This window comes from Tinamus guttatus, unplaced genomic scaffold, assembly GCF_059628265.1.
Source record: "Tinamus guttatus ecotype Peru unplaced genomic scaffold, ASM5962826v1 Tinamus_guttatus_pri_ptg000246l, whole genome shotgun sequence".
Taxonomy (NCBI): Eukaryota; Metazoa; Chordata; class Aves; order Tinamiformes; family Tinamidae; genus Tinamus; species Tinamus guttatus.
Genome location: NW_028288780.1, coordinates 6959411 through 6987074, shown reverse-complemented (window position 1 = coordinate 6987074; position 27664 = coordinate 6959411). Strand labels below are relative to the sequence as shown.

Here is a 27664-nt window from a genome sequence, read left to right as displayed (position 1 = left end):
GAGCAAAGTTACTCACTAGGTGGACTAGGTAACATAATACACGTGACATCAAAGGTAACCAGTTGCATAATCTGCTAACAACATTATACACTTAATACTGCATAATATTTTCATTTGTCCTGCCTCAGATGGTAAAGCAGACATGCTGCCTGGTCTGGACTTCTAATATTTATTCTAGTTGTATCTGATGTATTTGTCATTCTTTTCCACTAGGATAGGGAAAGGAAAACAATTTCTGTCCTGAGACATAGTTTTGCCTGTTATGGACATACGAAGGGGACAAGTAAAGGAAAAATCATCATAACTTTTAACAATCTTCCTCAATTGTTAACCACAAACTGATAGAAGTAGCTTTAGAATCCCAGCCACTAGTCAAGTGAATTAATGGCTACTCAGAATTTCTCTCTTTTTCCCCCTCAAACTCTGATCTTTCAGAAGAGCCTTACTCCTGTTACGCAGAGATAGTCTGTGAACAAGTACAGAGGAGTCAGGACATTTGCATCAGGGTGATGCTACTAAAAAGAACTGCAAAAGGTAAACCCAAGATTTCTGGGGTTTCAGAGTTGGACAGAAGATCCTGCCTTCCTGAAAATAAAGGGCTATAGAGGAGAAAAAAAAACCCTAAAGATAATGGTAATATTAAACACAGTTTCAGCTCCTACAGTTCTACCACTAAAATGTGTTGGCCATATTTATTCACTCCCATCGTATACTGCTCTAGTGCCACCACCACTAAAGCTGCCCACTTAGCACCAGTCATAGATTTTGACAGAGACCTATTCTTCCAACCATTAAAAAGCATGTACTGCATTGTTTAATTAATGACCATTTATATTGTATGAATTAAATAAAAAAGATGTCACCAAACTGCACTACTAAGGTCCTGCATGCTATTGCAAGAGCATGCTTCCTAAAGAGCACATAAAGCAAAATAATGGATTACACTTTATATCAAAAATAAATAAAAACAGAAAAATAAGAAGTACTAAAACTTGGGTTTGATTTTTTTAAAAAGCATCAGCCCAGTAAAACTCACAGAGTTACAATGTACAACACAAGATGGAGTGATATCACAGACACCACAGACATGGAACAGCATGTGTTGGTGTTAAAACTTACAGGCACGTAAACTGGTGGAGCAATCATTAACAGAGACAGAAGAAAGTGGGAAGGCTCTCTCAAGGGTGTCCATGTTACTATGTACACTGCCTGACATGCAAGAGCAGTCACGCTCAGAGCGTCCGCAATCAAAACAACATGCCAGTTTCATTCTCTTGTAGATGGACATCTTGGCTATAATCATGTGTTGGATGGGAGGAGAGGAAGAGCAGCAGGTTAATGGCAAGGTTATAGATATAACAAGGCAGCTGGAAGGTAATTTAAGGGATTTAATACAGGCCTTAGTTTATGTTAACAGTCTTGACCCAGGGAAAAAAAAATGCAATGAGATTATTGATAACATTTTGGCTGTACATTAAAAGTAGGGCAAAAGATAAATTGTTCTTTATTTCTCTTCAGTCTTATAAGGTGATCACAGACATGGAGAAGAATTACTGATTACAATCAAGTGTTTGGATTAAAAAAAGAACAGCAAAAGCAGAAAATCCTACAAACATGTTATTCCCATGGCACAATTAATACTGCTAGGCAAAACCAAAATAAAATATTAGAGCTGCTAGTGCATTAAATATTTTTGGGCCTACCCTGATTTTATATATGTATACATATTTATATATATGCACATATATACATATGTATATATAGACACACACACAGGAAAACACACACATATATTCTCACAGACACACACGTACACACACATAAGCATATACATACGCGTGTGTGTGTGCGTGCATGTGTGTGTGTGTGTATATATAAAATCCTCAAACCAATGCCAGTACTTTTAGTATTAAACTGTGCCAGGGAACTCCTTAATTGCATTAAATTACACATTACTGGAGAGTTACAAGATGTTCATAAAATTTCCTGAAAGATTTATTTAGCTTATATTGTATCTTCAGGAATTCAAATCAAGTCTTTGACAGAATACCAGAATTTGTCCATATAGTAGAAACAACCAATAATGGCAAATATGCTTGACACTAAAATCAGTTCACAAATAAGGCATCACCAAAAGGCATCGCAGAGCATGAGTCCACCGAAACATGCTGAACCAGTCACTGGCATTTTTTCTGCTCTGACTGGAACTGAGTTTGAAACATGCAACTAGATTCAAAGGTAGATCAAGAGGCCAATAACAACATGAAAAATTAGGCGCCAATTCCAAAAGGAGTGCCAGACTGGAATACAACATTTATATCCTTTACTCAAGGAGAGAGTACTATCTTTGTTATGTACTTCTCTAATTTTACAGCATGCTATTTTATAAATTTATGTGTAACTACCGTTCCATAATTTTGTATGTTAATCACACGTTAAATTTGAAGCAACGCAAAGGCCACATAAAATTGCTTCACATGTTGCACTGAACCAAGACTTTTGGTAATGGTTTAGATTGAACTGACTCAATTATACTAAAAACAAAGCAGAACACTGACAGGCAAAAACAAAACCTTGAAAGCAAATGCAGAAGAAAGGTAATGTTTCTCTGGCCTGTACCTTCAGTTTAGCATGCCTTTTTGTATTATGGTAATGATGTTAATTTAAAATGTTTCCCTTAATTTTGCCATTTTTAATGCTACAGTCACCAGGGAAGAGGGAGTGAAATCTCTGAAGTGGGTCAAGTCCTGTTCTAAGGCCTTGATGGTTTGCCATACAGTATATCTGTCAAGCAAGGGCAACATTATGATTGTGGAAACAGGCATTGAGGGAGATGAATGAGTGATCTCTTCAGCAGCGACTCCATTCCTCTAAAACTTTGCTCTAGTGACATGTTCTTTTAGCATCCTAGTAGAGTTATCTTACAGCTGTTCAGAAAGTCATCATGCAGCGTCAGGCTTGTTCATTGCATGGTACATCATTCCTCAGAGCTTGGCTTTTAATATGAAGGGTTCCACTGCAGCTTTTGATGCATACACATTCAGACTACACAGAAAATTCAAAACAGCATTTGGTATCCCACGGTTTCCCTCTCTCTACCTCTTCCCAATGTATCCTTTAAAATTGAAAAGTTGGGGGCAGAAAAATAAAAGTGAAATATTTAGCAGTGTTCCCATTATGCTTATTTAATTATTTTCACTTTAAGAAAAGGAAAGAAAAATAAAGAGCATCTGTGAGACACACTAACAGTAGGTGAGGGAAAAGAAAGGCCCATTTTGTTTTAATTACAGCTGTTTTGAAGAACTTTTTCTAATGCAATGCTGTAGCAAAACACGCTGCCCAGAAATTGAAACTACTTGGTTAGCAACAGTCCCTGGTTTTCATTTACTTGTAACCATATCTTGTCAACAGTCAATAACAGAATATGACACATTTATTAAAATTAAAATAAAGCATCTTTAAGGGCAAGGAGGCTTGGAAAGGAAAACTTTTTGTATATTTTCATCAAACTTAAACCAATGAAGTGGGAAATTGAAGCCCTTCTTTTCATCAGGGGGAATGAGTTCACAGCACTTTTCAAAAATAATGCCCTTTCAGGGACTGTTTTTAACTATTATTATCTGCGGTTCTAGAAATCATGCATCATTTTAATATTTCACACCACGAACATGCAGGAAACAGGCTTGAACCTAAAAATATAAGTAGCAGAAAGGACTAGCTATGAGGGTTTCAAACCAGTATATAAGCAATTGCATATCAGGGCAATACATTTTATAAAGAAAACATGCTGTTATTCTTCATTCCTTTTATACAGTCATTATTACATTCATACCAAATACAATATTTAGTTTTTTTAATAAAACAAAACATGGAATATAAGTAGGGATGGTTAGTGACAAGATCAAAGACAAGACAGAAATGATTTTAAATGGTTCAGCCACACACATACCATTTCCTATTAAATTCCATAGACATTAACAAAAAATGGGAATCATCAGAGAAAGATGGGGACCTTAAGAACAACATCTGGGTGGGTGCTAAATTCATTTGACATATATAGCACCTGCATAGAATCAACTCATTTCTATTCAAAGAAATGTTTTGGATGTCAAATAGAACTGCTTTTTGCAACTGGTAAAAACTAAAGTTGGGACATAAAATAAAATATTGACTATTTTCAGCTGAAGAATAAATGAGTAAAAAGGGAAAACAGCTCCTTACGCTTAGTATGATGACAAGACCATAGGATTTGTAAAAATGAATTAATAAAAGTATCAGGGGAACTTATCACAGAGAGAAATCAGACTAATTATTTACTGACAAAATAAGGGGTAAGTAAATAACTCTTAGTCCTGATTGATTATGAACAACGTAAAATTTCTGCCAATTATTAAAAAAAAAAAACAATCTAAAAAGCATTTTGGATGCAATTTCCCTCAGGAGACAATGACCTTCCATTTCCCTAAGGGAGGAATGTGCCTTAGATGTCTGGTGTTCTAGCAGTACCTGCCTTTCTGATCTGAAAAACTCAGAACGCCCGGTCAACACTTTTAGAAGATTGTATGGATCAGAAGATTGTATGTGCTTAAAGTTCACAAACAGTAACGGGGTATATATCTATCTGCAAATAAGCAAAGGACACTGCAAATGATTCTCTGTGTAAGATGTCAAAGAATAGTTCCTTTTTTAAAGGAAGCAGGATAAAGCACCCTTTGATCTTTGCTGATTGCTATTTTGTTTTTCATATTCTTTTTGTTTTATACCATTAGTCTAGCCAATTTAGTATTTCACCCTAAAGTTTTCCTTATGAACCTCAACATTTTTTTTAAAAAAAAATAACTAAAACAAAAAAAAGTAGATCTAGGAGGACATCTAGTGGGTATCTATGAGACAACAGCTCATTAAGAAGCATCTGAACTGGAAGTTTCTTGACCAGCAAATAGTAAAAAAGGTCCCAACTACAGCTAGGAATTGAAATGGAGAGTATGTCATTTCAATTCTGCAATTTCTCATGATCCACAGTAAGAGTAAAATAACAACAAACGGGAGTTTTACAGAGGAATTTTGGTTCAAAACAACTAACATCATTAAAGGAAGACCAGCTTCTGACTGGTCAAAAACTGATTTGATTGCCCTTTAGCGACGTTGGTTAGCATTGAAAGACTAAAATACTGAAAGAACTATCCTAACACAATTTCAGTTTTCTTAAAAATACAGCAGTATATCTTAAATTGTTTGTGATAATTTTCTCCTAAGACAACAGCCAAAACTATCTCTCCATTAGTTAATTGTTGAAGAAAATCTTAAGACCTCTGACTCAACTTGCTCATTATCTTGCAATTTTTGCAAAGTCTGATTTGAAATGATGTCAATCAAAGACATTTGGCTAAGTCTTTGCTGTAATTTATATGATGGTGTTCTTTGTCAAAACTGAGGAAATTGCAGGTGACCTGAGTGGACATTCTACCTATTTTAGTAAATTTAAGAATGACCCACATGTTTTGAGTTAATGACACATTTATAGACCAATCCATTTTATTTTTCAAGTATTATCATGATCTTTCCTACAGGACCTTGAAGATGACTCTCAGTCAGCATGTTCTCAAAGATAACTTCACTTGTGAACTGACTGAAGCTATTGGGGAAATGGAAAAGCACAAGCCAAAGATACTTTTCTTTAAATACTTTTAGCATGAAGAGCTAATTTATTTAGTTATTATTAACATCAACATTATTAACTGGCTTTGCCAGTCCAGAAGGCCGTAACACAGAAATGTACTTGATTAAATATTTTTTGTCTGTAAACAACAGCATCCAAAAATGATTAATTACACATTGATACATCCAATCTACAACTGCAAAAGCAAGGATAATCTTGCATATATTCCATCATCAGCTAAGCAGGCAAAGAAATTTTGAGTTTTAGAAATCTTATCAGTAGTGCTGATGAAAAAGGCAGTATTCAGACTAAAATCTGCACAGGATAATGTTTTTAACTTGAGAATTTGATATGGAAATGACTGCATGAGTCCACATTCTGTCACACAAGATTTACAGGACAATTCTTGTATTCTTGCTTTTTAAATCGTATAGAAAGGGTTATTATTATTTCTAACAGACGAACAGACAATGCTAAGTGCATGGTAACCTCCAGCACAGGGATTGGAACAAACTGCTGATGACCAAAGATGAGGAACTCTGGCTGAGCAGCCGAAGAATGAAGTGTGATTGACTTACTGCAATAGGAATAAAAAAATGTTTTCAAATTTGTTTCACTGAGTCTGAGAAGGTTATAAAAAGAAAGTGAGGCCATGTACATGTGTCAGGCTGTTCTTTTGGATAATATGAGAGTAAGAGTCTCAGGATGTCAGCCCATCTCACAGGCCTACTCATATTGTCAGTAAAATCCCCCAAGTACTGAACTCGAGACTGAAAAATCCTTTCCAAAAATCAAGATTTTCAAGGTACAAATTTTATTTGTTTGAGCAGTCAATTCTGTTACCACTCATCATCTCCAACAGGCAATTTAATTATTATTTATTAATAATTATTAATTTATTAATTATTATTTAATTAAATTGCCTGTTGGTTCCTGTACTACCAGCAGTGATCACAACTGTTGGCTGAAAAGAGATCTTTGAAGAGACTTTTGCTCTGTGCTCGAGTATCTAGGTCTGATTAAGAGCTAAACTGTCATCATAAAACAAATTTGCAATGTCTGGTATAGTCACATTTACTTAGAGCAGTTGCAGTTATTTTGGATGGTTAGCAGCCTCAACCTGCTACAGAAATGGTTCATGGCACCTAGGAAACACCCAGTGACTCCTGGTATTTGAAGGAACAAGTCTATATAAACCCATAATTGCCCTATAGTGAATATTGTTTTTTGCAGTGCTTGTGTTTCTAAGAAGCAAAATCTTTCCATCTCCCAAATGCTGTATTTTTTTAAACTATGATGACTGGGCACACTAAAAGCGTCTGACTGAGAGTCTCCATAGATACTACTGAATTAAAGTGGTATGACTCGGATTGATGTGAAGTGGTCTATAAAGTTCATTGGACAGGTAACAAGTGTAAAGCCTTAAAGTTAAGGTCCTGAAAAGATGGTATCAATCTTCTCATGTAATTAGCAAGTCAAAACTATTACAGCCTGGGGAAAATAATCACTGTAGCTTGTCTCCTGGGAAAGGATGGTTGTAGGTTTGCATATCAGAAGTTAACAACACAGTTAACTAATTATCATTTCCTCCCTTTCGCATCTTTTTTGGTGGGGGAGGCGGGGGGAGAAAGGATTAAGACAAGGGCAGAAAAGACTGCTGTGTTGTCTGTGTCAGTTTTGCAATAGAAGAGACAAAAATACGGAAAACTGAACACAGGTCTGATGATGAATATCACTTAACCAGGCAAACAGTGCTACAATGGTGATTACCCCAGCCTAACTGATGTCCCTAAGAATTCATGAAATACCTTCAGAATCGGTACAAGGAAATTTCACTGCCAAGGTCTCCAATTAGAAATAAAAATAAGTTTGTGAAAAAAAAAATGTTGAAAAGGTGGAAGAGGGGAACACTGCTGTATTTTCTTCAACGTCGCCCTAATCTGTGTGGGTGTAAAGGATGAGAAAATTGTGGGTATGACGTCACTGCTACATGCAACATAAATAAAGAACCAAAATACTGAACAAAAATACTCTCTGCTAGAGAAAGACAGGTTGGACCGCACTCTGGGCTACGGGGAACCCATTTTTACTCACAATAGATCACTATCAGTGTGCAGTTAAAATATAGTAGGGGCCGTGTTCCAAGGCAGCAAGAGGAAAAATAAATCAAAAGTTTGTCAATTGTCATAGATTACAAGAAATTCCTTCAAACACATCAATGTACACATGATATGTCCCCTCAGGGGTTCAACCCCCACTGTTCACAGCAAACTGTCACTGGAAAAAATATATAGAGAATTAGACCACAACTGTTACACAAAATAAAAGAAGCGGGAGGAGTAGGTCATCCAGTTTAGAGATTTCATCCCAATGTGGCTGCAATTTTATATAAATATATACATGTATTTGGTCCCTTGCTGGAAAAACTACAGTTATATTGAATAGGAAAGAAATTGAAAACATTTCAAAAATATTCACAGTCGTGAATAAACTTGCACACAAGCATTTCTCTGGACAATGACATCAACATTCAGAGGTTATTCAGGGAGCAGGATGGGTAAGGAGAAAGAGGAATGGCAGAAACTGCAAAAGGAAAGCGAGGTTACTTTAATTATCCCTGGCTTTGTGGAAATGCACTGTTCTACCGTGAATTATTAATATTAGGCCTAACAACTTTGGACAAATGGCTATGTAGGTCAAGCTCACTTTTAGACCCCGACAATACCACAGCTTATGTTCAGACAGTATCTAAATTGATGTGAAACCTCAGATGCATTATTAAACAAAGTGGTTTTCAAGTGTCACAGGGAGCTGCATTAATTAATGCCACAATAAATAAGATTTCCATGTAAAGGAGTTATTATTTCACATTCATTCACCTGAACATGCCAATATTTTTATGCACAACCTTTCATTTAACATTGCATGCATTTCTTGTTCCACTTTCTAATTATTACGCTGCTCACCAAATAAATATATATACTCATTATATAGGATTGTATGTGTGCATATGTGATTATTTGTAGCGTCTCTGAAAATCAGACTGACAGATTAGCTGTTGACAGATTAGTTGACAGCTTCCTAATTCAATGGGAAAAGTGTGTTTTTAATATATGCTTTGTTTTGGTTAGACTGTATTTTAAAATCAACAATTTGTGCAGCTTACAAATGGGTACCATAGCTAACATTTTCAAAAGGGATTAATAATTTGAAAGCTTAAGCCAAGGCAGTTTAGAAGGGTCTGAATTACAGACCACCCTAACCACTTACCTTAAAATATATATATATATAGTTCTGTGTAAAAGGGATCTCAAGACTGTCATCAAAGAGAGACCAAAAATCACAAATGACTGTTGAAATTTCTCGTTTGAATGGTTTTGTTGATTGATATAACTCTAACAGCAAAGGAATTATATTATTCCTAATAGTTATGAGCACAAGCGGGAAGCTGTTCTCAGTTTTACTTAGAGATGCCAGCTATTACAGTGTCTGCAGCAGTGTGCTTGTGTCTGTGTGGGAGGGAAGAGGAGAGGAGAGGACCAACGACAAAAGAGTAAAATTACAATTTTACTATCACTGACCTTTTTTGCTTTTCCACCTGACTCGGAGGATTAGCTCCTTACTGTTCAGTGTGCACTGCAGCAACTCTGACAGCCTCCTTCTTCAGCCTCACTAACCCCATCATTTCATTTCTACATTTGTCCAACACCCTTCCGCTTATTGAACTGATACGTGTGACCATGCCATTTGGAGCATTTCCTAGCGCTACACACAGAACTTGTCACTGTCCACGGCCTCACTGCTGGTAACAGACCTGCTGTGTCGGCTGGGCCACGGGATATTGTTTTCTCCCTGCTTTCCTAATACCGAGGGCTGTGTTAATTTTCATACTCTTGCCCTTTATAGTGTGATTTCCTATCTTCTATTAGATTTCAATGAAATGTGGCACAAAGTAGTTATTACACGCAAATGACAAATATTTTGGCAAATTTGCTAGAACTCAGCACGTGTGAATTATGTGAAGTGGGAGAAGAAAAAAAAGTACAAAAACACTGGGCCATTTTTAGCAGAATCATCCAAAATTAAACAGGTTACATATTTCTCCTCCTTAACTGTTGGGTAATTTTAAGAAGAAGAAAAAAAAAAAAACAAAAAAATACCTTTGTGAGTTACAAGAACCCTGAGGCACCTGTAACTTGCTTTACCAGAACTTACTCAGCAATTTCATAGGATTTTCACAGCATTTCAAAGGTCACATTCTCACATGGCTAAACTGTTCCTGTATATGTTTTTTTTTTTTTTTTGCCAATATGTTAGTCAATGCATGCATTCCTTCCACATACGGCATGCTTTCCACGTGCTTTGCTCTCCTCATGGCTACTATGAGGAAAATTCCCATTTTGATGAGAAGCCTCAGTGTCTCAGCAGCTTTCTTAGAATTACACTACTTTGTTCCACATTCCTGTTTGTTTGAGGGAAAGGAGTTTCTGCAAAAACTTTAGGGACATACTCCTCACAATCTATCTTCTGGAATTTATCAAGTTTAGGTGTCCTTTAAAGGTACAGTTTTAGCCCTTCTATCTTCCATGACAGTATAACAAATAGCGTGACTTGCTTTTTTTTTTCCCCTTATAGTAGCAGTGGGAGAAGATGTATAGCCAACCTCTTCTGAAATGTTTCCAAATGGAACTAAACAGTTTATTTGTACTGGGTACTCTTTCTCATGGTAGATGACCATGCAGTGCAAATAAATATGCACATATTCATAAAGAAATGGTTCCATCAGAAAGTCCTTTATAAGCGTATAGCTAAAATACTATTTTTGAGCACTTTTTAAAATCCACATGCAAAATTTGATGTCCATTATAAAACTCAATTATCTCTTCATGAACAATTTTTGAAATAATTTAAACAGCAGACCTAAGAACTTAGACCAAATACTAGCATTACAGCTATAGAACCTTCTGAAAGGACAAAGTCATAATCAAAGGCACTGATATTTCCCTTCTTTCTGGGCAATCCATCCACCAAGAAAATCCAAAAAACTTTTCCACATTATAATCCCCTGTACAGAATCTGCTGTGCAGAATCTCTGCAGTAAGGCAGAGATAACTTAGAAATAACAGAAATAAAATATTTAAACAACTGTCCAAGTTATCTCAATAGTTACATGACGGAATGCTATTCCTCAGTTTCTTTTTACACAGAATTGCATTCAGCAAAGAAAAAGTTCTTTACTTCACTGAAACTTACTATTGAATACCTGCATGGTATGAATGAAAGTGGAACTTTATTATTAACTCATGCTTAATTCAGAAACCTTTTTTTTTTTTTTTTCAGATCTATCATGATTTAATTTTTTAACCTTCATTAGTTTTGGGCTCTAATGGATTTTTTTTAATGAAAACACAGCTGTGAGTAGTGTGAAATTTAATTTAAAAAGCACTTCAGAAATGCAAATGGCACTTATTAACTATGCTGATGTGTATTTATTTCTTAAATTTCCTGTACCAGTGTGTAAAGCACATAAATGCTTATTTAGATATACTTAAAGAATGAGCAGTTCCTGGAAAGGGGATGAAAGAAGTAGCGATAGAAGTATTACTTACGCCGTTTGCAGCCACATTTTTTTATCCTTTTGGGATCTGTGATGTCATCATGACAAGCCTTGCAGTAAAAAAATGCCCTAGAGAGACAGAATGAAAGAAACTGACACATTTCTTAATCCATACAAATGAAATTAGTCCCACATTTCCTCTTGTTGCATTGTCAAATTAATGAAACATGCCAGCACTAATTTCTTTTAATCTTTGAAAAGGTTTAGACATTTAAAGTAGGAAATATTTTCTGCAGAACCATTAATCTCAAATATAAGACTTTCTGCTTCAAATTACTGTTTCTGTTAATATACTTTTACTTGAAAAATTAACCTGGGAGAAGGGATGATAATTATGACAGAGTATATCATTTCATTTGCCTTTCATCAAACCTAGCATCAAATGATTTTTGCCATAAAGACACATGATGTGTTCACTGGTCTTAACAGATATATTGAATAGCTTTTGTAAGGAGTATACAGTACTCTTGGGCATTTTTTCAGCCGAGTTCCAAGTGGGACCTCATTTTTGGTAAAATTCGATATTGCAATTTCGACAACAGCAATTGTTTTTCCTTTCTATCCAATTAAAGCAGAGTTGTATTCATTTCATTCATTCAAAGTTAAAAAAGCCAAAACTGCAAAAACAAACAAAAATAGACAATGAACAAGGTCATGTATCTAAGAACTTATTAATGATTTTCAAATCAGCTTACACAGATCGCAAATCGCTCACCACCAGGGGAAGCACAAAGTGAATTAAGGAAGGGAACACTCAACTTTATATATGATTCAACCAAAATTACTGTTCAATTAATATGCAAACTGCCCACAGGTAATTTTAATCATGTTTGTCAAGTTGACATGTCATGAAGACTGCTGTGACACAACTCATGAGGATCACATAGTTGGCCTCTAGCTGGACAGCTTGCTAGGATCCTTCCTGGTATTTAAGTACGTAACAGACTAAACATACTAGTACTTTTCCACCTGCTGAAATTTTCCTATGCTTATCCATAGGTTCCATATCTACTTTCATAACCCTCTCTCACTGCAAACTTCTCAGTATAGATCGGCTGCAAGAATGAAAGGTGAAACTTTATGGTCACCCATGCATCTTGCAGACAACACTGCTCACAGATGGCTGAATTCCTACAACAGCAGAAAAGTAACTGGAACAGAACAGTCTAAAACCAAAGTATAAAACTAAACAGTAGATATACAGCAGTGAATAAACAGTCTTGGAAAGTTCCAATAGGATCATCACTATCACTTTTTGATTAATTAGACATGACCAACGTAGGTCGAAATAGATCAATGTAGGTGTTTAGAAGCATGAAATAAGAACCTCAGCCTATATATAGCTAAAATTTCATCTAAATTATTTCATATTTCTGCATAGTACCTGTCAGGAGAAAGGCAGCAGGTCCAGTATGTAAGGTGTGGACCATTACATACGTTAGATTTGCAGTAAGAACTTATTGAATATTATCAACGTTTTGAAGTTCAAAGTAGCAGGCAGGACACTGATGGAAAAAAAAAGTCTTAAGTGTAGCAGTCTTAACTTATCCAATAGAATCCCAGGAAGCTTAATCTTTCAGGTTATGAGACTGTTCCACTAGTCTCAAGAAGGAAAAGGTAATAGAAAAGCACTTGCATACTTTGCTACAGAAAGTTTTTGGGCCTCCAAAATGCTTGACTGAAAGAAAAATAAATAAATGAAAATAAAAATAACAAGGAAACAAGAATACATTTTTGTTTCAAACCACGAGTGGATGCCAAGACATAAGCTGAGAGAAAAACTTTGGCTCCAACGTTTACAATTGTTTCCAGTCCAGCTGTAGGCCCCCGGTTTGAATGGGAGTTCTCCATCATGAAGTTGCTGTGTAATAAAATTATCTCACTGCTTATTTGGTTGAATTAAGTAGATTTGAAACAAGTGGATTTCTGATGTGAATACTAAAATGTAAGTGGACAAAGGTGCAATTCATATAGTTTCTATTCTATTTAAATATTCAACATTTTATATAAAACTCTTCAGAGAAAATCCTAAGTATAAGGGTTTCTAATGTAAAACTTTTCTGCTAAAAAAGAACAAAAATAATTCTAACATGAAGAGCAATTGAAAAGGATGTTATATTTTATTGCCAAATATGTATTCAATAAACATGAATAGTTTTAACTTAAAGAAGTTGAAATTGTCCCTTTAGCATACATAACACAAAAAATTGAGTTCCAGGTGTATAACATATGCTTATTTTTGGTTTACTGTACTTAAGAAAAGAGTTTTTCTGCTTTTTTTTTTCTACCTCCAAATTTTTCATTGCCCTTCTGGTGCTCTTAAAATCTCACCAGTTGTCTGCAGCTACAAATGGATAATTCACTAGGGTGGAGGAAAAGGGGAATTCAATTTTCCCCTTAATTTTGGAATATTTTTCTGACTCTGATTCATAACTCAAAAGGGTGAAATCAACACTTCATAATTGGTTTTGCTGGTTGAAGCACATCTGATGATCATTTGCTTTGCACTGAATAGCTAAGGAATGTGGAAATGTGGGCAGCATGTTTCTAAACAAAGCCTTCTGCAAAGAGCATGGAGCAACTGGGAATTGTTTCAACTTGCTTTTAGACAGAACATGCTAGATGAATGATACACTTTTTTTTTTTCTAAACACATTAATAAGTATTATTATAAATGTTATATCAAGGCCAGTTTTATTACATTATTAAATAATCTCATTGGAGAGTGGCAAATGATTTGTAAATGAAAAAAAGCTAGTGTTCTCAGTACAGGAATGCAAGGATTGTTCTGTTTGTTCAAATCATGAAAAGCAACAGAGGAAAAGAACTATGGAAACCCCGTGTACCTGAGCAAGTATCAGATCAATTTCTGGTGCTAGAAATACGAGAGGACAAAGGCACAGCTGTGCTCTTTGGTGCTGTTCACCTAGCCAAAAACTAGTCTGGCTCTTCAAACAAAAATAGACTTCAAGCACTCAGTGATTTCACTGTTTTGATTTTTTAATCTTTTTCAAAGTCTTTGCTAATATATATTGCTTAAATATTACATTCATTTTAGTTTAATTATATATTATACTAATTATCTTGTAAACCTAATATTTGAAATAAACAATTCCAGTCCTAAACAAGATACAATAAAACTAATTTTATCAAAGCCAAATCTAGTACAGCCAAGCTTCTAGGAAAATGAAGTGGGACAGTTGCACTGTTGGGATATATTGCACTGTTGTAGTTTGCTTTATTATTATGCAGCCACAGAGCAGAGTTCCAGTACAAAAAAAAAATATGACAAGAAGAAAAATATTATTCTGTTACTGCAATTGCTGAATGAATACAGTAGCTTGCTCACATCAAATATTTGTTAGAGTCTATATAAATAAGAACTACTCTAAACCTCTGAAAGTCAAAACTGTCAATTCAGTTCTCTCTGAGAGTTATTCTATTGAGAAAAATGACTTGGTAGAGAATCCAGACCAAAATATTCTACATTTTCTAATGGCACTCAGAGAAAAACAAAACAAAACCTACAACAATAAAAACATTTATTTTCTTTTCACATTTGCTGAAAAAACTTTCATTTCCTTTAAATTTAGGGTTGCAGTTAAGAAAATGTCATGTACATATCTCAGGGAAAACCTTGGATGACCAGAGTACCAACTCAATTTCTCCTGACAATCTTTCCACAGATTACAATGAAAATGAGTAAAAATAGGGCTTACATGTAAAGCAGCAGCAGAAAGATAAAAATGTATTAATTACCTTTTTACTTCTTTGGCATCACTTGCAATGAAGAATCCTAAAGTACCTTCTTGAATCTTGACATGATTTCCAGGATTGATTAATATACTGCTCAGTGAAACAAAAAGAAACAAAACACAAAATTATGAGCTTAAATTACTTCTAGCTGAATGTTACAAAATAGCTTCATTCTCTTATAGGGGACCCACTAGTTAGGAAAGGCTACAAAGAATTTTAAACTTTCACAGGCCATTGCTTTTAAAAAGCCTTAAATCTGCAAATCATGTACCTTCATTGAAATAATATCATTTGAATGTTTGTATCACTGTATTCCTATGCTTTGTATTTAATATAAGCTAAACACAATTCCCTCGGAAACACAAGTGTGAAGCTGAGCATTTCAGCTCTTGCTTTGCTAGTGGCAGTGGTGAAAGAATTTGCAATGTGGTGAAAAGGGAAGAAGGCAACCACCACTCAGAAACAGCACAAAAGCCATTTATGAAGCTGAACCACTTTATGCAACCTTTTTCCAATTTCTAGTGAATGTTAATGGGACCCCTATCCAGACATAAATGCTATTGTTTAAAATTATATATACACACATACACTCAAGGGGAATGGTACAAGACAACCAGTCATGGTAGCTGAAAAACAGAAAACGAATGCAGATTTTTAAAACATTGCTATGCAGCCATGGAAGAGCAAAAATAACCAAAACCACACTGACAGAATAACCTTAGCTATATCTGATGAAGGAAATTACAAACTGTTAACATGAAGTTAGGTACCCTGTATCTCCATATAAAGTATCCTTTTAATTTCCGTAAGATTTAGCACTTGATTTTGCTTAAGGCAATTTGTAAAGTGCCAGGCAATATATATATGCTTATAGAAACAGATAATAATATATTCTGTGGTAAGATTTTTTTTTTTTTTAATGAAGTGCAAAATAGCTAAACTCTTTACTTGATACAGTTCTTAAGAAAGCTTGCCAAATGTTCTCTTTTTTGTTTGATTGTATTTGTTAGAGCTTAGTCTTTACAAGTCAAAGTGTAGTAATGGCACACAGTTATAATTTAAAGTCAAAGACCAACAGCAATTTAAATGCTTGTGAATTTAATAAATGTTGATTTGGGGAAAAGACACTTCTGCAAAACCAGGTAACACACATATCTGAATGGACGTGTGTTACTAACATTGGAAGGTCAAAAATCTTTGATTTTATTGTTAGGAGCAAAAATAGGTCTCAGCAGGTGTCATGTTCAAGACAGTATTTATTATTTATACATTATTAATAAATGACTATGACAAATAACACACCTGGAAGACTTATATGAATTATGTGTGACTACAAATGCACGCAATGCTTTATGGAGAGATTCAAGTTGTAATATTAAGGTCTCAGAAGTTAACAAAGAAGTTGTTAATCATAAAACCACAATTCAGTCCCATTATGCAGACATTATGACCAAATCTTAATTCAATATCCCCAAGCTACTTTTATTCCACAATATGGGACTTTCTAATAGTGTTCTATTGCCATTACTCCAGGCATAGCTTCACATATTTTATCTTGCTTCAAAAACACATTTTTTTCCTTTTGTTTGTCTGCAGAGTTCATTGCTATATCATGCAAATGCTTCACAAATACTTAATGATTAATTTTACAAAGTCAAGAAAAAACAAACCAAAATGCTATCTAATTGTAAAGTTGGCAGATCTCATAAGGATTTAGGGTGCCTCCAGCCTGCTTTTTCTGAGTATTGAGCATTTCATAGTTCCTTATACAGATTCTAGGGACTTTTGACTGCAATTAAGAATGTTCAGCATTTCCTAAAGGCCAGCCTCTGGTTCCCAAAGCAACAAGCACTTAATTCTTACGTTTTGCATAAGAATGTAATCTGTAGAAAATTTGGTTAAAAGCATTAGCTTACTTTCAACTGATATTCTATTGCAGAGGCAGAAATAGAAATTAGTTCTCAGAGAAGATATCTGGCCCAGCTAACCTTTCTTTTCCTTCAGTCACAGTTTTTAACTTTGGAACAAAAAGGACACAAGAACTACAAAAAAGTAGGAGACATCACCACAGCAAGCAGGTTCAACTCCGCAGCACACCTCAGTAGCATTGCAAAAGATGAAGTGTGATGGTGTAAAGCAGTGTCTACACTTCACTGAACACAGATAAATGGGATGAATTAATGTAGAACTTTAATTCTGACATTTCTTAGTTTATCAGTGCCCAGGCTTTCAATCAAAATATTTATCTAAAGCAGTTTTAAAATGCAACTTCATAGGTTTTAAAACTGGAATAAACTAAATGGAAACAAAACAATTTATTTTTGTTAAAAAATATTTGTTCATATGGAATCAGTCACTCAAGTAACAATCAAATTTGAAATCGTTAAATCCCCTGCACAACCTTTTGTCACTTGCACCAACAACCATTTAGTAGCTCTTACTGAAATTATCACACCTTAATAGACCATCACTAAGTCATACACTTTACAAGTACACTGAAAAAAACACTACTTCTAGAAAAAAAAGAGGATGGCCAATCTTGAGTTTTAAACCTAGGAAAGGTACTTCTCAAAACCCTGAAAGGAAATCCTTCTGCCTCTCTACACTCTCTGAAGTCTTTTTGATAATGTTTGTAGCTATGTTCTTTTCTCACCCTGATTTTATCCTTGTTTCAGTCTCCTCCTTTTCTTCTCCTTGTTCTTTCTCTCTAGCCAATCCCAGATTTCCTTTGTATCAATTCAAAGTAACCTTTCTTGTATTTTTATCTTCTACTACAGATCACATGTCAGAAAATCAGCAGGAAACCAAGAAGAGGCAGCCTATGCACCACCATTTCTGTTACCTGCTGCTACAGCAGCCGAGAAGCAACTGCAGGAAAGTGCTTAGCCTCTCTTGACCTAACATGTTTCTTCTATGCTTAAAGGAAGCTGCTGTTATCCTGAGAATTTAACTGTGAAACTCAAAAACTCTTCTAGTCCCTGCTTCTAAAACATTCACAATTTAAAACACTGTTAGACTTGGCCATTTTTACTTGGTAGAAACAGGCACTATTCTATCAGAAAAACAGTTCTTTTGTTTCTTCATTTCTCAACCTTAATCATAGAGGTGCTAACAGCTTTTCAGTGAAAACAGATGAGTGCATTTCTTGACAGGTACAACTGATTTTTAATCCTGATCCCATTCTTGGAGATAGATAAACCATTTTAGTTTTCAAATACAAAGGGAAAAAAAAAAATCCTCCCAGACACTCAACAAACCAAATTTCTTAAGAATCTGATATAACTACTGGATATGACAAAGTAGCTAATTAGAGCAAGTAAATTAGATATTGTAAGAAACGGTGATCATCTTACACTAGAAGTAACTGTCTTCTTCTAAGATACAAAGGCATTAAAAGTATGGTTTTGTATCTCAAGGTTTTCTGAGACATATGAAATCAATTAAGGTGGGTCAAAGTACAGACTTCACTATTGTGAGAATATCTTATACTTCACTTACATAGATTTATTTTTCACAAATACTACATATTTACAGCTACAAAACACAGATGTGAATGCAGTTAAGCAAACAGCAAAATCTTCTGCTGGGGGAAAAATAATTAAAAAAAAAGATTACTTTGACCCATAACTGCTATTGACAATGAGTCGCAGCAAAGGCTTTCTCTGGCTTTCTTTGCACATGCTGATCTTTAACCATGGCAAGTTATGAGCGGTTTCTACTGAGTCTACATGGTTTTATGAAATATGCTGCTTATTGAACCTACAATTATATTACTTCCTATGGGACAAGTGTCATGAGTTAAAATATAATTTGATAATCACTTGCTGTAACATGTATAGCAAGGAAACAGTTTTAAACTAAAAAAAAAAAAAAAAAGGGAATAAAACAGATAGAGGAAAACAAAACAGCTTTCCAAGAAGAACATATCCAACAGTTATTTGAAGAGGCATGAGTCTGTTCAAGCAGCTTTTGAAAATATGCATCTATTGCATTGTACTGTATCCCTGCAGGGGCATGGCAAAGTAATTTGGAGTTTTAAGACAGAAAGCCTCTGTTTATGTCTCATTTTTATTTATCTCCAAGTTTGGGGCTTTGGAAAGTATAGAAAGATGCAGGAAAACGAGAAAAGGACAGAGAATCATTATGTTTAATAATAAGAGTTATAGCTGATCCATATCTACTGTGCACCATGCATTGGAGAAAATGCAATGGAAAATGATATCTCATTTTTTCAAATATACTTTCTTATCATAAAATATAATTTGATTTCTTTTTCTCTCAAATCAGCTCACCAAATGAAGCAAGAAGCCAGTTCCACTATTCTATGACAAGATAACAATTTCTTTCTAAGTCACTTATGGAATAGAATATGCAGTTTAGAAAACTCTACATTTATCTGATAGGCAGCAAAAATTAGTTCATTTGCTGAACAAGTTTCACTTGGTCACTAGATCCAAAATCATGCATCCAAGAACAATCAAAAGCATGAACAGTGAAAGCAGGTCACACACAGAAAATGCGGAAATCATCCTTGAATTCATTTGTACTCAGGAATCAAGAATGATCGAAAATAAGCAGTTAAAACTAAACTGTCAGAGTAACTACAGTTTAAGTAGGCAAATAGAAAGTAGGAATTTGCAAGAACATTTGAGATGCATAGATTTTAAAAAGTAAAAAAATTAAATATGGTCAGAAAAACACTAAAGAGTGCTTGGGAATCTCCTTCTAATTACATGGGTCAACAAAAGGTTAAGGAGATAATATGTTTTCCATATGTCAATGTAGAAGAGATATCTGACAGTAACTTTGATGTTTGTTAATGTGATTGATTTCCTCACTTACTGGGATATAACTTTTCCTTGCTTTTAATACATATGTTAGCTTCTGTATAAGGTGTATATATATATATATATATATATGTATATATATGAATATCTGCTCACTCATTCCTATTTATCTGAGACTCCCCCAGATCCGAAAGTCCCAGAAGCAGAACACAAGCAGAGTGCAACACCTTTTTGGCATTGTGTGAATTGCAGGTTACGCAACACACCAGTACAATGGCCTCTCAAAGGATACTGTAATACATTTTCCCTGAAAATACTAAAAACGAGTAAAGTTCTGATAACCAACTGCAAGTCTCCAGTGCCTTGCAAAAGTTTGTTAACTTAAGGATATCTGATGAAGAATCTGAAAGCTTAAGGTTTGAATTGCAGAACAAGTTGTGAATTGACATGTTTGGCAAGACTATTTATTTATTTTGTACTGATTTCTGGTGTTACGTAATGTTTGAGCGTCTTCTGCTTTCAAATACTATACATGTTGGACTTGAACTTTGTTTCTTGAGTTGAAACTGCACTAGGAAGTTTGACAATTGATATTTTTTCTATGTTATTAGAATTTACAATACATTATTTCTAATACATTATTAGTTCATGAAAATCACAGTAAAAGTTGAAAAACATTCCCTATAGCTTTTCAGCTACCTTCTCTGAAAAGCGTAACTATAAAATAACTAATAAGGTTAAGAGTCTGAACCTTGGTTAAGTTGTATATAATTGTTAGGAGACAGCTTCACAATTTACTTTGCACAAACTCAAAATGACCGTATTTCCAGAACTGTTAAAGTCATCCCTTAATCGGAGCACTGAATGTACAGTACATGCCTCTTAGATTTGTACTTGTCAGTCTTTTGTGAGATCACATTAAGATGTGTGAGGTGCTGCAGATGTCTCAATCCTAAGCCAACAAATGCACATGCAGATGCCTAGCAAGTGCACTATAGAAAGTAGACAAGGGCAAATATATTTTAGCAGCACTCCACAAAGGCTGAAGTCTGGAATATGTGTAGATGACGTTAGAGACATAAAGCATCACAAAACGAGATAAAAAATTCTCAAGAATTTTCCCTGACAGGAGCCTCTGATACATACTATTTTTGTTTGTTCTTATTTTCAGGATTGCACTAAAGGTGGGAATCATCTCATCTCATCCATCTCAAAACGGAGGCCACTTTCTGAACTGTCTTCCCTTGCAATCATGGGAGTCTAGATAGGTAATGGGGAGGATAATAGATACCTAATGTTTAGCTTGACAAAGCTAGGTGAGGTGAATCCCAACATCAGTGACCAAAATCTAAGTCATATTCACCAAAGAAATGCTCCCCATTGATGAACCAGTTTTGAAAAGCTCATCCCTTCATCAAGGAAACTTGTCTTTCATATTTATAGCTACCCTTCTAACTGCCATCATCCTTGTCTAAAAGAAAATAAGATTAGTTGTTGAATTAAATGAAACACAAATGGCAAAATTTTGACTAAACAAATGACAAAAGCTGTGACAACTCTGTCTTAAACCTTGTGGTAGATGTACTGTACCATTCCCCATGCAACTGAAATATTAACAATATCATGTTAATCAAATCAAATATTAGCTAAGTACTTCTGAAACATTATCTAAAACAAGACTGGTATTGCTGACGATAGTTACTACATTGTTAAACACAGCTAATATTCTTGAGTGGTTCATGCTGTGCCCAGATGAAATGCACCATCATTAGTATAATGGACTTTTAAATGTGCCAAGTCATTCACAAAACAACAGAATTAGAATTACAGCATTAATGTGAGGCAACATCTTCTCTCAGTGTGTGTTTTGAAGTGGAGTGTGAGGGTAAGTGCACAAATCCCATAGTGAGAGTTATGTGCATACCAGCTACACACTACATGCGTGCATAAGTACTGCTTCTTTCTTCTGGGCTCTATCACTACATTAACTCAGATTCCATATTGCTCTACACAGAAAAAATCCAATAAGACACTAAAAAGAATACAAGGCAAAAGAGACAATGCACATTACATGCTACAGTATATTAAAGCTCAATTACTACAAGCATATAAGGTTGCTCCCAGGAATTAAGTAGTCCTTTACAATAGCAACTACTGAGTCATAGTCTACAGGGTGTGTGCAAGGTTTTTTTATTGGGGCATAATCCAAACTATTTCAACAGTGATGGTGAATTCAATACACTTGGAAACAATTAAATTATTCTTTTCAGTTCAAGTAGTAATTGATTATCAATACAATGGAGGAGCACAATGTATTTTATTCTGGGAGCAAGCAACTTCACTTTGTACAACACTTCTTCATATTGCTTGTCATGCCAGCATTAACATGCCTTCACCACAAGATAAAATATATACTTAAAAGCAAATAGCGAAGTAGAGGTGCAACAACTGCAGATCCTTGAAGATGCTAAGTGTTGCAGTAACTTCTCTGCAGTTGGATCATATTAATAATGCCAAACTGACAGGAAGCCGCCTCACTTTTCTCACATCTATTCCAAAACCACAAAAGAATAAGACTAAATATGAAATAAATATAACACACAGAAGACACACAACAGAACAGATATGGAAAGCAAGTTTGGAGAGTACAATGAAGATAGAAATTGGAATGTCCGGACAATGAAATAGGTCTGTGAAGACTACCACAGACAGTGAGAGAGACTGGTACAAGCAATTAGTTAAAAAGAGGGAAAAGGAAGTGAGGAGGTGAGAGGAGAGGATATGGAAGTGTGCCTTATTTATTTCATTCAAATCAATAGCAGCACTGGAATTTAAACTACATAGGGGCCCAGAGCATGGTGTACCAAAAGAAAATGTAAAACATGCCATCCCCAAGAGAAAAATATAACTTAGATATAAACACATTGAGTAACATCTTCAAAAATAAACTTAATAAATGTCACTAGGATGAATGTAACACGTAGTACAACTATCCATGGCACTTTTACTGGAACAGTACAATAGCTTTAATATGTACAGTATTATGAACAACTGGGCTGAAACAGATCAGCAATGCAAAGAATCGGGCATTCGATTGTTGTTAATGCAAAGTCACAAGAGAACATGAGCTACTGTACTGCAAGACGTCAAGAAAGACTCTGGAGAAGAAGGATATCAATGAAGGGGTGAGTATGGAGACAACATGGCAGCACAAGGGCCGGTAAAGACGAAATATACACCGTCACGATACAATACGAATGAACAAAAAGAGGAAGGGATATGTTAACAGTATAGTCTGGTTCCTAAATATAATAATCTGATATACCAATAGAGCTATACGGGAAAAGAAAAGTCCTAAAACTTATCCTGTTTTACGTTTTGGTTTCCTGCAAAGAAGTTAGTGCATGAGTAACAAGAACCAACGGAGAGACAAAATGCTATTCTCTCTCCTTTTTGAGATTGGGGGCTCATATATAAATATACATATATATATATACACATTTAGAAACATGAATATATATATATGTACAGATATACAGAGAAAGATAGACAAAGGTGTTATCTTCCTGTGTTCTTGGCAAGGAATTAGTCCTGAAGTTAGAAGGAGTGGAGGTAGGATTGAGGTTGGAAGGAAAGGTAACGAAGAGGGCATACCGCTTTCGGCTTCTGCAAACGACAAGAAAAAAATTGCAAATCAAACACTTTGATAAGAAATCAACTGACACCAAAGCAAAAGCAAAAAAAACCTTTATTTAAAAGTCTCCAAGGCTCAAAGGTTTTTCTGCTTAGAATGAGAACAAATGGATAGACAAAGAGAAAATTTAACAAGAGGAGTAAACACACGGTGCAGAAGGGAAGAATCCTGATTAGGCTTTCCTTCTTGCTCATATTAAAAAAAAATGAAAAAGGAAGGGAAACGATGTGGTTTTCAAAGTGTGCATTTTCAATTAATATTGTTTCTTGTCTTTTCAATTGATTATTGTCTTGTCTTCAGTAAGTTCTGCTAGGCTGATGCTCTCCATACTGCTTTATACGAAAGCATTTTTCTCTGCAGAGGAAAGGAAACCTTCCTACAAATGGACTAAGCATTTTTTAAGCTAATGTACTGGACTTGCATTAGACACACAGAAATTTATTTAGAAGTACTTCCTGCTTCTCAGTAACAATGATAATAATATTCACAGATGCTAATTAGAGATGGAGGAGTGACCAATTCATATTGTGACCAGGAACTGTTTCAGTGCAGACCTTAGTAGCTGAAACCCAGAAATTAGACTTTGTTACGTTTTGTACACTCAGAGGTTTCTTTGATAATTGAATTGTAATTTAAATGATTCAGACCATAAACAATCATAGCTATTTTAACTAATTTTAAAGTATATTGATGAGAAATTGTTACATAAAAAGATTATAGATATAAATCATACTGAAGATATTTAATCTATTATTTTTATGTGCATCATATATATTAATTAGTAGATATATTTGGGCTTGTAAAACTCTTACTTAAAAGTACTTTTAAATTGCACTCTTGTAAAATCATAAAATGCTTATGCATTAACAATCTAATATGGTTCAAACTTATTAGCAGGTTGTGCTTAGTGCTTTGGATAGTGTTATTAGGATTCATGAAAAGAATAAAAGTACCAGGTTCAGCTGGTATACTATATTGAATATAAATTTCTGATGATTTATAATTACTATGAATCTCAGATTCATAGATGTGAGGTTAACACAACTTAACTCCAAATTAGAAAGCTTTAGAAAGCTCAAATTTAGAATATTGTCTAAAACTGCCTAGGTAAATGAGCATATATGTCTTTCTGTAATGGAGACATTAAGTCAATGAAAATTTTGCCATTGACTTAAAACAGTGCTTGGATATATTTTTAATACTGAGGAGGTAAATTAGAAAAAGGATTAAAGATCTAGAACTTGCACTTTTGAGAGCTGCACACACTCCTGAACTCACTCTGTGGTTGTTTTAACTCTGAGCACAAAGTGATGAAAGCAGACAAAACTAACCGTTAAAGGAAATTCCATTAAGTAAGTGAAAGATCTAATTTGCTTATTTAGCTATTATATTATAAACATTGACAGAACTCAAAGTGGCAGAAGTAAGACCTTCTCATCATTCAAGTAGAAAAGCATGTTTCTAAAATTTTCTCTGGTTCTTAAAATACTGGTCCTGCACCTGCTTCTGCTATATTGGGAAAGCCTAGTTCTTTAAAAAAAAGGGCGTCATCTAGATAGAATTGTGAATATTTATTTATAGTTATCATTACTACTATAAATTGTAAAGTAGATAAAACCTCCCAATAGTTCTGCAAAAAGTGAAAACAAACTGTAATCATAAAATAAATTGGTATATTTCCACTGTGAAAGAGAGAAAGATAAAAGGGAATCATAACTAACATCCTTTTCACATTTATGAAGTATTACAATCGAAAAACTGAAGATACAAAGTAGGATAAAATCTTGCCAGAGTCAGCATTAACAGAAATAATTAGTGAACACTAAATTTATTGTAGCCAATGGCAGCTGCACTTGTAAGCCAAGTTATTTTATTTTTTATCTTGATCCCCATTCTTTTAAATTTAGAGACATGCAAGAAAACTCAGGTATGCTTAAAATATGAGAAACTGAAGTTTTGTTCCATTACGTTTTTTTGATTAGACTAAAAAGCCTCAACTGAGGAAACTACAAATGAGTACTTTTGGTTGAAGAGCACAGGGATAAGTAAAATAGTAAAGATATGCAGCATGTCATTACAAAACAGTTACCGTGAGCAACCTAGCAAAACGTAGACAGAGCAGTCCTGTGATTCACCAAGCAGTGACCATAAATTCTCCAGGTTAGTCAGACCAGCAACTATTACTATGGACCTGGGTTATATGAAGATATGAGTATCTATCTTACATATTCTCTTTTATGTGTGTGTGTGTGTGTGTGTGTGTATATATGTGTGCGTGTGTGTTCACAAACTCTCTAACAGCTATCATCCCTTCGCTGATACCGCTTCCTGCAATTCTTAGGCTCTTTTGTTCTACAAAATTATTTGTTTGTGAAATAATTTGTGTGAATTTAGGTAAGGAATATAACGAACATAATCTAACACATCACATTATTTTGGGGGGTATTCTCTGCATCATTTTGTGCTTGAGAGCTCAATACAAACCCCACTGAAGTTACTGCAAAGAATTATGTGGTAGCCATGAATAATCTGTTAGTACTACAAAAGGCTGTGATATTAGCACTTTTGTAACTAAATGACAAGCAAAGTAATGACAGCTTCAAGTTGGACAATAATTCTTAGAGGGAACCGATAAAAAATAAATCCTTGTAAAATACAAAATCTGGTAAATAGTACCACTTGTTTCTATTGTGTTTGTTTTTTTCTAGGTTAAAATGATAAAAGAACAATTACTTGTTGGCTTTACAACAGCTAATTCAGAATGAGATCATTCAATGAAAGTAATTATTTTCATGACAAGCCTATGGCAGCTAAAATCATTATGAAAATCTAGTATTAAAAAAAAAGAGATTTCTTAATCAGAATAGGGTGGACAAGCACTTCACATATTACTTATCGCATAGCAGAGTCATGTAAAACAAAGTACAGGGCAGAAAATTCTGTGTGTCAAATGCCCCACATAGTTTTTATAGATATTTTTAATAAACGAAAATGAACAATCCAGGAATAAACATTAAAATATGCCTTCAATAGTCCTCAATAAGTTTAGGTAATTGGTTGTCAGAAATAAGATGACCTAATATATATGGTTCCAGTTTTACTATCGCATTTCAGAAGGTAATTTTCAATTGAGAAAAATGTGAGATTTTATTACATGTCCCTCTATATGTTGCTGACATACTTGCAGAACATATTTACAGAACTTTTGTTATATGGAAGTTAACATTGTGTAAATGCAGTAGTGAACAAGTTTTTAGAGACTTGATCAAGTTAACTTATAGCAGGATTCTTACAAACTTGTATATGAAAACAAAACCAAGGAACATTTATTTGCTTGTTTGTGAAATGTAATGAAATTTCTTCTTTTCAGATGAAGAAAGAAATCAATCAAATCTTAATTTCAAGGATAAATGAATCTTTTCCAGTTTAGTTCTTTGTTATGCACATACACAAGCTTTGTCTGAACACATATCCATTACGCATACCATATATTTCTATTTCTCCTCTACCTTTCATAAGAAAGTTCTTTCAAATTCATTTATGTGAAATTCTTATTTTGAGAAATACACATATCCAGGGTTGTGGTATCACATCTATTCTCCAATTTTTCAGTAAAATTACTTCAATTGCTGACTAGAGCAAATAGACTATTGTATAATGAATTAGGTGGTTTTTGTTTAAGTAACAAATTGCACATATATAATGCTATTCCATACCTCTTACCAAATATTCTCTCAAATTAATTTTGGAAAGGAGGAATATGACAGAAACAAAAGCCTTTCAGCTTTATAAAAAACTCATGTAATGGGCAGCATGCAAATTACAATCTGAAATACTTCAGCTATGTTCATTCTGAAATACTAACAGGCAAAAATAGCGACAGTGCATCCCAAATCTTAAAAGTTTGCAGTCATGGACATACCTGCTTTCTCGCTTTTCCGACTTGTATTCTATGGCTATCATTAAGAGCTTTAGTTTCGCAAACACCAGTCTAAGGAAGAAAAGAAGTCAAGAGTCAGTCTTTCTTCACAACCAGTATCTCATAAGCAGAGATCTGCAAGAGGCACGAATTTTCTTTGAGAATTAGGCCGTCTTGTCACATTTCTCAGTCAGGTGCCTACGTTATATATATTAAGGTATTTGTATTTTGA

The 27664-nt window shown here is 34.6% G+C and overlaps 1 protein-coding gene across 17 annotated transcripts in view; it reads right to left on the bottom strand.

The window, feature by feature from the left end:
• The window catches only part of KCNMA1 (potassium calcium-activated channel subfamily M alpha 1), a 432171-nt gene that overhangs the window by 85930 nt on the left and 318577 nt on the right, over positions 1 to 27664 (bottom strand). For 7 of the 17 annotated variants that reach the window (XM_088526419.1, XM_088526403.1, XM_088526411.1 and 4 more), the window contains exons 16-19: positions 27436 to 27504; positions 23474 to 23485; positions 15036 to 15122; positions 11269 to 11345 (exon numbers count right to left, since the gene is read on the bottom strand). In XM_088526419.1, the coding sequence (XP_088382545.1) occupies positions 11269 to 11345; positions 15036 to 15122; positions 23474 to 23485; positions 27436 to 27504 (245 nt within the window). Of the gene's footprint in view, positions 1 to 1119; positions 1294 to 11268; positions 11346 to 15035; positions 15123 to 23473; positions 23486 to 27435; positions 27505 to 27664 lie in introns of all 17 variants that reach the window. The other 10 variants (XM_088526404.1, XM_088526405.1, XM_088526412.1 and 7 more) reach the window with 3 other exon arrangements.